The 12,664-nt window shown below is 51.3% G+C and overlaps 1 protein-coding gene across 1 annotated transcript; it reads right to left on the reverse strand.

Annotated features, from left to right (window-relative positions):
• Positions 1 to 1,357: 1,357 nt before the first annotated feature.
• LRRC73 (leucine rich repeat containing 73) lies at positions 1,358 to 9,804 on the reverse strand. Its single transcript, XM_068156938.1, has 6 exons — positions 9,169 to 9,804; positions 8,562 to 8,722; positions 7,316 to 7,438; positions 4,787 to 4,887; positions 3,945 to 4,125; positions 1,358 to 2,448 (listed from the first exon to the last, which is right to left on the reverse strand). The coding sequence occupies exons 1-6, from the start codon at positions 9,438 to 9,440 to the stop codon at positions 2,378 to 2,380; spliced, it is 909 nt and encodes a 302-aa protein (XP_068013039.1). The 5' UTR covers positions 9,441 to 9,804; the 3' UTR covers positions 1,358 to 2,377.
• Positions 9,805 to 12,664: the final 2,860 nt, after the last annotated feature.

A 12,664-nucleotide genomic window follows, 5' to 3' on the forward strand; every position in this document is an offset into this window, starting at 1 on the left:
CTGAGTGAGCTCCTCTGGCTGAGGCCACTGGTGGCCCACCTGTAGGACAGCACACCACTTGGACAGTGTGAGAGACTTTGCCCCTTCAGGGCTCAGCCTCATCTCCCCTGAATCCTGACATGATGGTCAGTGGACAAAACCCAGTCTTGCTGAAGCAAGGCGATGACAGTGCTGGGCAGAGCCAGCCTCAATTCTGCTTTTTGTCAAGGTAGACTTAAAAACAGTGGAGAAGCAGAGGAGTGACAAAAGGGAGCCCAGTGCCTGTCACCAGATGTTTCTGCTTTGCAGCATTAGGTTAATGGCAGGGGTTGAAGGGGAGCAGTGGCCTCAAGAGCAGAGCTCTCTCCCAGCAGGGCATGGTCCCTGCCCTCTGCACTCCTGCTCACCTCTAGCAGTATTGACTCTGGAGCTTTGAGCTGACCCCACCTTCAGTATCCCAACTCCAGACTGTTAATCTGTAACTAATGTGTGGGGGGTTTTCTGAAATTTTGAAACCAATGTATATTTTAAGACCAGAAATAAACTATTTTAAAAGTAAGTGTCGATGGTTATAGTGTTTTGTCTCTTGGTTAAAACCTGGCCTGGACTGATGCTGAGCATCTGAGGGGGCACAGCCTCTCTTGGTAGTGTCCCAGATTTGCTGAACTGTGAGTGCTGCCCACTAGGTCTCCCCAGGAGAACAATCCTGCATCGTGTGGGTTTTCCAGGAGGCTGTGAATTCACTGCTTAGTCCAAGTGCCCACTTAAGCTGCAGCCTGGCTCAAGGTGCTTGAGCAACTGGAGAGGAGATGCAGTCCCAGGCAAGGAGTGATGTATAGGATGCATGGTGTTTCTTTTCTATAATTTTTTGTTGACTATCAGCTCAAAGACCAAACTGATCCTGCAGACCAGAATTCACAGCAGCACTCATGTCACTTTTGACTTGGCAGCTGACAGTGCCTTTAAAAGGTGCAAATTACTTTACCAGGCAACTTTGACAAACACTGAAAACTAATGTGGGCAGTTTCCACATTACTTGAAGGCTGTGAAGGCTGTAAAGGCTAGGCTTGTCAAAACCCCTGAAATGAAGCTGCTTGTGGTGTAAGCAGCATCAGTACTTCTCAAGACTTTTGCCTACTGTATTTCAAGTGTTTTTCTGGCTGTCCCGCTCTCTGATCTGTGTGCCAGCAAAGGCCTCCACATGCTGATTGAGAGTAGGATGTGGACCTAAGTCTATTAATATTTGTTGGTTTTCTTGAAGCCTCAGCTCTCAGGCTCATGCACAATTGTGTCTTCTCCATTTCAGAGTCTGAGTTAGGTGGGAACATGTAGCATGCTCCCGCCCTGGAGTTCATAAGAGTTTCATAATTCTAGTGTAAATACATTGTGGTTTATTTTGTGAGGAAAGGGAGGGTTTGAATTGATTTGATACAGCCCGGATAGGAAGCCCTCCAGCCAGGAGACAGGGAGTCTTCTAGGATGAAGTATTCCATTGCATAGTGAATGGTGCTGCAGAGGTCAGAGGGCTGTGATACTTCCTTCATCTCTCAAGTTATGGAGCCTGTGCCCTTCTGACCTACATCTATGCAAAGCATAACAGAGGAAAAGTTTCTTGTTTCTTTGTCCTCATAATTATTTTATTCGTGTTCCCTTGAGTAGCAGCTGCTGTCACAATTTAATCTTCCAGCCTAATCTGAGCCTTGCCTAGCTCCAGCAAAAGATGGCGCTTGGTCGAGCAGTGAAACCTGCAGTCCGTGGGCGGGCTGAAGCCTTCACGGAGGGTGCACGGGCAGGTGCAGGCCCGGGGGACAGCAAAATTGAGACCGACCCCCACCCGCCCCCGGGCCAGACAGCCCTCCCCCAGCCCCCCCTCCCGCTCAGGGACAGGCGCGCGCGGCGGCGAGCGGCTGGCACCCCCTGCCGGCTGTGCGGGGCACAGCTCTCGCTGCTCCCGCGGGTCCCCCGGCAGCTGCCCGCACCCACCGCAGCGACCCAACGATGGAACTGCCGTGAGTCGTGCCACGTCTGTGGCCTTTATAAAACTCTGATCTCGACAGCGGTAAAGCAATAGAAAGAACATCTCTTATACACATCTGAATAAATACAGCCTGTGCCCTGTGGGCACAGCTGGATGTGGGGGAGAGGCAGGGCAGCGTGAGCTACACATGCAGCGACAGGACACTCACAAGCAGCCAACGGGGCATGTGACAACACAGAGATGTGTGTAGAGGTTCACTCGGACCACGCTCCTCCCTCGGGCAGCTGAGGGAGGCATCAACGGGATGTGAAATGTGCGAGAAGACATCTGTGACAGCCCTCCAGAGGCAGGGGGGCTGGCAGACACACTCCCCCAGGGGGCACAGTGCTCTCCTCGGCAGAAGCAGGTAGGGTAGCCCAGCTACATTTCTGTTTCTGCTAAGAGGCTGTCACCAAGACCTGACGTCACCAGGACCATCTGGGAGCTGGAATCTGTTGTGAGAGAGAGAAAACCATGAGCTGTTTGGGCCGCCAGAGGGTGCAGGGCTGTACTCCAGATCCAGAGGTGAAGAATTAGAGCACCACAACAGGGTGGTGCTGTGAGGATTGTGAGGTTAAGTAGTAACTAGGTCTACTCTGGCAGCAGAACAGAATCAATGTTTGGGAAGGGGGGAAGGCAAGAAACAGCAGCAACTGCCCACAGTGGGGATCAGCTCTGAACTAGTCCTCTCCCCCATCTGTTTGCAGGTGATACTGGTGATGACCTTTAAATTGGACTTCAGGGTGTCTTGTCAGCTAGAGTGTGTCTGGGGGGGGGGGGCTGGCAGGCTGCCATGTAGGGTGGTGGTGTTGGCTTCCCAAAAGCAGGGAATGTAGCAGGCAAGCAGCCATTTTATGGCAGCAGACACCTGGAAATTATGACTTTTTGTGCTGCACAAATAGATAGCTTGTGCAGCCCTCCCCTGCCTGCCTCAGGAAGGTGAGGGCAGATTGCTGGCTCTGCGATGGCACAGAGTGCCAGCCAGGAATGCTGCATCTCTCTTCACACCAAGTGAATCAGCTGCAAGGAGGCTGGGCATGCATAGCAAGGAAGAAACTCAGCAGGGTACCAGTTTCCCATCCAGAAGTCTTTTTAAGCAGAAAAAAAATGTGTTCTCCTGGCTATGAGGGAGGAGGTCTTTAGTGTCCATGCATTTCAGATCCAGAGTCCTACACATTTGAAACTTCTGTATGGAATCTCTATTTTAGGGATCAGGTTCTGGAAACTGGATCTAAATCTTGGCTAGAGCTGTCAGTAGAGGATTTTATGGTTCTAATAAATAAAGATTTGAAATGTTTTTGTTGCAGTGGTTGCACTTGTCTGTTGCTAGTCTGATATAAGAAGTATGAGGAAGACAACCAAAGGTAAAAAAGGCATCCCTAAGCCAGCAGGGTCACAAGGTAGGCACGACGATGTAAAATGTCATATACACAACAGCTATCTCCATAATAGACCTTTTTTTTCCCCTGTTACAAGCAATAGACAGGCTCTGGCACCTGGCTAGGCCTTCACACGTTTAGGATGCAAAGACAGGAATAGCTGGTGCTTGGTGGATTGCAGGGGGATTCTGGAAGCAGTGAGGAATGACATGAGTTTTGGCTAGGATAGCTGGCAAAGGCCCCTGAGATCTTTAGTGCTCCTACCCTAGAATTTTAAGACTGCACAAAGATCTTGTTCCTGCAGCATCAGGGAAAATGCCTCTGAAGTACTGTTTCCACTCTTTGTAGCAGCTATGTTGTCCTTGGAGGCTCTTTCCAATTGCAGCTCAGCCCAATGCTATTTAAGATGTAGGTTGCATCTGAAGGCTGCCTAGATTCCACTTCACCGGGAGAATTCATCATTCATTCACCAACCCCACCATAAGAGATCAGTGGTGCTGGAAACACCCCAGAAACCCCAATTCCTGCCTGTCTGCCCCTGCCCACAGCCCAGGTCCCAGAGCTCTTACTGTTCTGGCAGATCCAGGGGTTCTCCCTGGATGTGACTTCACGAGCCTCTGTCTCCTCCTCTTCCTCACCCTCTGAGAGCAAGTCAGAGATCTGCTGCTGCAGCTCAGGACTAATGTTGTTCTCTGCCAGGATGAGTGTCCGTAGGGCTGTGGGGTAATTCTCTACCATGTCCAGCAAGGTCTAGGCAGAGAGCAAGATATACAGACTGACAAGCAGTACAAAAAGCAGCTAGGCTGAGCAGAAAGAGCTTCAACGTGTTGTCTCCCTGCACACTCCAGCCCTCCTTACCTTTACTTTCCCTTGGCCTTGACTTCCCCTTGCCAGGCTTCCTGAGAGCCTGAGGACTTCCCATCTTTCTGTGGGAAGAGCTGAGCCTGGATTTCCTGTCTCTGTTCAAAGAGAAAGCAACTGCTCTACACCCTATTGCTGCCACATACCCAGACTCGCATCTTACCACTGAGAGCAGGTGCTCTGAGAGGAGAGTCTGTGATACCAAGTCTTGGCCCTTATCTGTCTACAGAGTTGAAGCTCTGATCCTCAGCCACAAGGCCAGGCCCTTATTTCTTCCAAGAAAGCCAAATTACAAATGAAGCTGTATCTTTCTCCCTGCTAACTTGAGTGAAATCCAAGAGCCCTAGGTCAGAGTGGTAGCTTATGAGCTCATCCTGTAGCTGACTGCGGTGGGCCCCGCTGGGTGCAGGGAGGGAAGGGAGTGCATATGAACTTGGGGAGGAGGGGTGTGTGGCTAGAGACAGGTATAGATACTAGAGCCTCTACTGATGTCCAAGATCTATACCCTTAGATATCAGTCATGCTGTAGAGTAGCTGTAGGCACTCATACCTGGGCTGATTGGTTGGTAAGTCCTGTTCCCTCCAAGTCCAGAACTTCAAGGGTGCGACTGGAGGCCACAGCGACAGCAAGCATCCCTGCTACCTGGTCACCTGTGAGAGAAGCAAACTGAGACTACCAGCAGTGCCTGCCTTCCCTTGTGTAAGGCCGAGCACCCTTATCAGCCTGGGACTGTTATGGAAACATCCTCAGAGCATTTCTGCCATCAACCAATCTCCAAATCTTAGTTACCTTGGGGGGAAAAAAAAGCTCTTAACTGAGAAAAGAGACAAGGTAAAGGTGCACTATTTTGTGTTTACAGGAGCAGTCACTGATTATCAGAGGCAACAAAGAGGAACGCAGTGAAACTGGTTTTATTCCCCAAGGAACCATTCCTTCTCAAATCTCCTTCTTAGTCAAGGGTGTGAGAGCTTTTAACAGTCCCTCCAAGGCATACCAGATGTATAATATGAAGCTAAATATCTCAGTCTGCATAGAGGCTGGAACTGGACAGAGGACTCTGCACTAGTTGACAGAATGCCCCCCTGGAAAGGGGGCAAATTTTTGAGGGTGGATCCAGAAGAACTGGGAGCACTAAAGATGGATGCTGGTGAAGAGATAAGGCTCCAGCATGTTCTCCTGACATTCCCTGGCAACAGTGCTGAGATACTGTACAACTGTGACACCTTCTCTTGAAAAAAAAATCAGGCTGATGTCAGGTGACACCCTGGGGCCTTTCCTGCCCAAGACAAGGTACCTAGTGAGGCATACAGGTCCTGGAGGGAGGCTCCTTTTCCACATCACAGAATCACAGAAATGTTCTGTTGAGGAATGGCTTGAATTGCAGGGACATGGTTCTATGGAACAGCTGTTTGATCAGAGTGTATAGGCCAGACTCCATCTTGCTGTTTACTGCTCACAGCTTAGCTGGTATGCTGATGTAGCAAGGTCACCACAGCCCTGTGACTGTGCTTGCAGTTTCTCACAAGATAGCACCATGTGAAATAGTTACTTACAAGACAGCAGTATGTGAAACAAAGTATATGTGTGAAACAAAGACCTACTGAGAAGGAGGTTGTGAGGTAGCACGTAGGCCTAACTGCAAGTAGGCTGGATATTATAATGTAACCCTGGACTAATAGCCAATAGAATAATGACACTTGTGCATATTTAGCTGAGATGCTTTATAAGCCGTGCTTTCCAACAATAAAGTTGAAGCTTGCTTGTCAATCATATTGATTGCTGCGAGTCTTTCCCTCACCGTTTCTCGCCGTTGGATCGCGTCCCAACAATGTTCAGGTTGGAAAAGACCCTCAAGATCACCAAGCCCAACTGGTAACCCTACTCTACAAGGTTCACCCCCAAACCATATCCTCAAGCACCACATGCAAATGTCCTTTAAACACATCCAGGGTTGGTGACTCAACCACCTCCTTGGGCAGCCCACTCCAGTGCCTGATCACTCTTTCAGTGAAAAGATTTTTCCTAATGTCCAGTCTAAACCTACCCAGTTGCAGCTTGAGGCTGTTCCCTCTTGTTCTATCACTAATTACCTGTGAGAAGAGACCAGCACCAGCCTCTCCATAATGTCCTTTCAGGTAGTTGTAGAGAGCAATGAGGTCTCCCCTCAGCCTCCTCTTTTTCAAACTAAACAGCCCCAGTTCTTTCAGTCACTCTTCATAAGATTTGTTCTCCAGGCCCTTCACAGTTTCATTGCTCTCTGCACTCGCTCCAGCACTTCCACACCGCTCCTGTATTGGGGTGCTCAAAACTGAACACAATACTTGAGGTGTGGCCTCACCAGAGCTGAGTACAAGGGGCCAATCACCTCCCTACTCCGACTAGACACAGCATGTCTGATACAAGGCAGGATGCCATTGGCTTTCTTGGCTACCTGGGCACACTGCTTGCCGATTAGAACCCCCAGGTCCCTTTCTGCCAGACAGCTTTCCAGCCACACTGTCCCAAGCCTGTAGCACTGCATGGGGTTGCTGTGACCCAAGTGCAGGACCTGGCATTCAGCAGATGGTGTGAGGATGGGAGTGCCCTGATAAAGCTCAGGGAGGCACGGCCCAGTCTCCACCACCTTGCAGCAGAGCTGGAGAGAGTTGGTTTCTATGGCAACGAGTGCCAGGCTCTCCTCCTCCTCCTGCTATGTAGGGAAGATGAAGCCGGGGGAGCATGGTGGCATACTGAATGTGCCAAGCCAACATCAGTGCCGATGGCTTCATGAACAGGAGAGATGTGGAGGGTCAAAACTGACAACAAAGGCAGTAGAGCAAGCAAGGCTCATGTGGCCAGCTCGCACGAGCAGAGCATCAAGACTGGCTTTCCCTACAGCCAAAGGCACGTGGCAGGGTGAACTTGCTTGCTACTGTGTATCAGAAGGCACCTATGCAAGAAACTGCCTCCATCCTGCTGGTGATGGTCTACTGCCCTTTTAGAGTTGGGTCTTCAGCTGCCTGCCCACACAAATCTCAGAAATACTGAGAGACAGGAGCGCAGCATCCCTTGCATCTCCTGTGTGGCCTCCCAGCTTACCTAGAGGGTTGTAGTCGAGGTTCAGCACGCGGAGCTGTGAGCTGTGAGCCACTGCAATGGCCAGGCGTCCCCAGCCTTTGCTTGTGATGCCTGGGTTGGCACTCAGAGTTAGCTCTTTGAGGCCTGGAGAAGAAAAGCCAAACCAGAGTTTTAGGGTCACCAAAGCAGTCTCAGGGGAACTAATTCAGCTAACCAGAATAGCTTTGAGTCATGTCCCCTGTACTTGGATGGGCTAAAAGATGTACTTTGCTCTGGTGACTGTCATTACATATTTCACTGCTCAGTGAAATATTCTCCTGCCTTCAGTAGTAGCTCTTCATTTGACCATGCTGTGACCACCCCATTTCTCTGCTCTCCCAACTTGTGTACCACTTACTACAAATAATAAACACAATGGAAACAAATAAGGGCTGTGTGAGGTGACTCACTGGAGAAGGTGGCTAATGGTGACAAGCTGGGGTGAGGACAGTAAGCTCTGAAGCCTGTATCTAGGAGGGGTGGCCAACAGGGATAAAAGCATCAGTGGCACAGTGAACACACAGAGAAGGTGCTGGGGAGAGGTGGAAAGCACTTTGAGAGGAGAGAAGGGTGGTGTTACCTCAGCACAGGCCAGCTCTTGGCTTAACTGGTCCACTAGCCTCTAAGCGCTAAAAGATTATTCCCCACAAAGATCTGAGTCTTGGACTATGGCTATGACCATGAAACTACATGCTAAGAGAGAGCACCTGCAAGCAGCAATAATTCCTAGGCACTGACAATTAAGTCTTAAGTGCTGAGGTGGGGATGCACTATATGTTTATCTATGGTCATTATCAACACTTAAATATGAAAAAAAAATAACTAATCAAAGACAAAGATATCACCTCCTTCACTTTCAAATGCTCCTGTCATGAACCAGCAGCAACCTGTTGGTCCCTGAGCTCCAAACTGCCAGCAGGAAGGATCAATAGCAGAAAGCCCATACCTGCCCAAGGGAACTGCTCCTCTATTGCTTGGCTTTTCTGCTTTACTTAAACTGGGGGGGGGGAGGAAATTCTCAGCTGAGGCAAACTATTTCAAAACCTGTCTTCATGGTTTAGCACTAGACTTGGTAGTTAGATAATGGTTGGACTAGTTGATCTTAAAGGTCCTTACCAATCGAAATGATTCTGTAATTCCTCCAGGGCTGAGGAATTACTGCTGCATGCATCTGCTCTATGTGAAAGCTCCAATGGTCATTGTACAGCCTACAGCCCCTAGTGCTTACCGGACTTGGCCCCATCAGGCGGCAAGAGCCCACAGATAAGGTTGATGCCTTCATCACCCAGCATGCAGTCTCCTAGATCCAGAGCCACCAGCGAGGGGTGGATGGAGAGAGCAGGATTGAGGAGGGCCAGTCCTGCGTCTGTCAGGGGACTCCCATGGAGGCTGTGCAGGTAAAAGGGAAAATTACTGGGGATCCTTCTTTCTGCCGGCTAACTAACCTGACAAATCCTAACCCCAGGTTAGGGGTGAGAAAACCGCCCTGGGAAGCCACTGCCGCGAAGGTCAGCCGATCGCTGCAGTGGTCCTCCTCTCCCGGCAAGGACAAGGGCGTGCAGGAGATGCCAGCGGGGCAGCCCCCACCATCGAGGCAGACAGGTTGGAGGGGCCGGGCCTAAAGCCAGCACCGTACCCAGCCAGCAGTGGCAGAGGTGGCTCCCTCCCAGCCGCGTGAAGGGCCCGGGGTACTTTCTGCAGCGTCAAGGGCATTTTTCCTCAGACAAGATTTAAAGTGAGGATTTGGGCCGGAGTTACGAGCCCCCAGAAGGCACGTCCCTGCCCGGGAGGGGGCCAAAGGCACCCCCAACAGTCCCCCTCCCCGCTATACTCACAAGAGGGACTGGACGGAGCGGTTTGTCTTCAGGGCCTCGGCCAGCTGCTTGACGCGGTTGATATTAGAAACGATGCCTAGGTTGAGGTTGAGCTGAGCCAGAGAACGGGACTCAGCCACCCCTCGGCAGACATGCCCGAAGTCCCGCTCGGAGAGCTGGCAGCCCCGCAGCGACAGCAACCGCACCGAGTTCTCCCGTAGGCTCTCGCAGATGTCCCGGATCTCCGCCCCCGACAGCGTCTCTCCGGAGATCTGGATGGATCCCGGCAGCATCTTCCCCCCGCTCGGGGAGCTGCTGCCCGCCGCCCGCCGATCCCGTGGCGGTGGCTGGGCGCCGGGAGGGAGTCGCGCTGCGCTCTGCGGGCCGGGGCGGGCGCCAACGCCGCCGCTGCTGCCTCCGGGCAGTCCCGGCCCGGCCCACCACGGCCCCGGGGGCGTCACCGCGCAGCCTTATCGGCGGCTGCCGGGTCGCTCCGCTGCACCCGGCGGGGCCACCGCTCCTCCGCGGGTGGCGAGACCCAGGGGAGCCATGAGCAGGGACTAATCCGGACTAGCGCCAGGCTCCCAGGCTCTGAAACCTGCGGGGCCTCTCCACTGCGCCAGCAGCGCTAGCGCTGAGCAGGGGCCGGGCAGCCCCACTCCTCCCCGCCGCGCTCCGCCCGCACCTGCCGGGCCGCCCCGCCCCGCCCCGCCTCGCCTCCTCCCGACCGCCGCCCCGGGCCGTCCTGCTGCTCGGGACTGGCCGCCGCCGTCTACCGCCCGCTCACACTCCCGGCGCCTCGCCGGGCGCGGGGCTGCCTCCTTGTGAAAGGGGACGAGCGTGGAGGAGCCCTTCATCCCACCCCGGCGTCACTCGCTGCCATCTTGGACCCCGGCGCCACTCGAAGCCTTTGAGGGGCGACACCGGCGCCCGCTGGCTCCTGCCTGGCACCCTGAAGCGATAGCGGAGCCAAAGTCAAGAGGGGGCTTTGGCGCTGAAGGGCCGCAAGAGAGGAGTGAGAGTGGGAGAAGCCCCTGCAAGTGCGTTCTGCAATCCCGCACCCACTTGAGGAAGGGCCAAAACCATTGAGCCTCTTAGTCTGAGGAACAGCAATCTTCCCCTAGCTTTGGTGACATTTATGCTTAAAACCACTACACCTCAAGCCTGGACCCATGGCTTAACGGCAAGGTATGTATGAACCGCTCCTCATGGCCCAGGGCACATAATTTGTGGAAGTGCTGCAAGCTTCCTCATCCCTGCAGCACACAGCCTGAACCCTCAGCATATCTTGAGGTGTGAGTGGTGTATCTTTGCCCCTTGCTAATTTGCAGGTACTGATCAGAGGGGTTTGTCTTCTCTCTGTTGGGTAATCCTATACTTGGAGAGAACTAGGAAGCAGGGCCCCTGTGTTTTCAACTCCACTGAGCTGAAAAAAGGAAGCCAGTGATGTGGAAATTAGGTTAAACCGCCTAAGTAGGCAGCTTTCTGCACGTAACTAATCTGGCTGCTGCATATATCAGTGCTCACGTGAATTCCAATCCAGTGGGTAACTCTGGGACAAACCCAGGCTCCTCTGCTTGGTTTGGAGATCAGGATTGGGAGAGAAGGGATGGAAAGTGAGGGGGAAAATATGCTGTGGAGTGGGATGTGAAGCAATTCACCTTAGTTGAAATGGAAGAGCAGGTCACTTGAGCTGAGGGCTGCACATCAGGTCCTGAATGACTCAGATGTCAGCTTTAAGACTTTGGCTGCATCATTTGACTTACAGTGTAAGTGTCACCATGCCCTTGGAGTAATTCATTGCTGTTCTCTAGAGCTATCTACATACACCTCTCTTTTTTTTTGCATTACACAAGGTGGCATAGGCTTAAAACTGTACCTGCAAGACTTGCCAAGAACAGATAGATCATTGGCCTGGCAACACTGGCACTGGGGTATGAGCAGCAGCAGCAACCATCCATCTGTCTTACAGGTCATAGCTTTCAAAAAAGGAGCGACTGATCTCTAATATCACACAAAATGGTCCAGGTGAGAATGAGATTCTACCATATTTCAGGGCTGTAAGGCTGACTGTTAGAGTGGTGGACAAGGGGTTGACAAGAAGATATCAGCTGCTATGTACAGGTCGAAGGAAGACTGCACTCAATCTCACCTTGCAGTTACCTCCAGGCACTAATTAACCCATGTTTTGTTTAACAGGCTATTATTAGAGAGGTGCTTGTAGGAAAGCCCCTGGGACATGTCCCACAATTGGCAGCAGCAGGCTCAAAGCAGTGATGAAGAGGCCCTAGTACCAGCATCTTCACGGCCTGTTGTCAGGAACACATTGGGTAGACAAACATCCTGCTTCACTTTATGTTCAAATACGTTGGGGAAAGTGGCACAGGGGCTAATGGGTCAAAGCTTTGTCTCACTAAACCTAAGTAGGAGCTATGCAGAGGGGAATTTGGCAGTGGTATTTTTTGAAGTGTTATTGCTTCCTTGTTGTGTGCAGTTACCCAGCAGGTATGAGGAAGGTAGTTTATTGTGTACCTGCTGGAGGCACAAGAAATGAGAGCTGATGTTTATACTGATGTCCTTAGAGCTAACACATGAACAGAGAAAAACAGTGTATGAGGAGCAGCTAGAGTGAGACTAGATGCAGGAAGGAAACCAAACTGAGGAATAAACAGCCTACCTATAACCCAAAACACAACTAAGGTGACAGTGCAACAAAGATGGACTGTAAGGTTTGGACTTCCAGGTACTGCAGAAGAGAGCTTTATTTGTTTATTTAATGTTTAATGAAAAGGGGCTTATGCAGTTTTGACAGGGCTACCCTTCCTCTAAAGGGGGAGGTGGTGGGGGTCAGGGGTGAATTATTTTGCATTTGCTGCAAGGGTGGAGGGAGAAAATTAATGTAGATTTGCTGCAAGAGCCATAGTAGAAAACAAAGGCAGAGAGAATGTGGCATGATAAGGCTGTAAGGCTTGTCCTCATAACTAGAGGACTTGAATAAGCACTGAAATGCCTTCCAACAAGGACTTGAAGGCTGTGTGCTCAGCATGCTCCCTGGGACTGCATCATGCATGTATTTTTCTGTGAAAATGTGTTCATCTCTGTCAGCAAAAGATGTTGAAGCACTCAGCTGAGTACTGAATTTCTGGCAGTACAGAACAGCTCAGCTTCCAGCTGCTGCTGCACAGAAAATTAATCAGGGCTGAGGAACTGAAGCATAGCAAGCCCGCAGCTTCCAAGAGGGTGGTTGGTTGTTGACCTAGTCATCTGTCCACAGCTGACATGACACACAAACTCTGTAGGGCAAACATGAAGAGTGCTTGCTGTTCTTTCCTGTGGTACATAGGAGAAAATGGGCACAGCTTCATTCCTCTGATTTAATGAAGTGGCTAAATGCAGGAGGAAGCACAGCTCTTCTCTAAATGTCCATAGATTAGCAGTGACAAAGTTTGGCTCAGAATGATTTTTCCTCTTGGATGGACTTATTCTAGTGACAATTATCTCTTTCTTCTTTCCTTCC

The sequence above is a fragment of the Melanerpes formicivorus genome, unplaced genomic scaffold, assembly GCF_026170545.1.
Source record: "Melanerpes formicivorus ecotype bairdi unplaced genomic scaffold, bMelFor1.0.p_v2 SCAF_2, whole genome shotgun sequence".
NCBI lineage: Eukaryota > Metazoa > Chordata > Aves > Piciformes > Picidae > Melanerpes > Melanerpes formicivorus.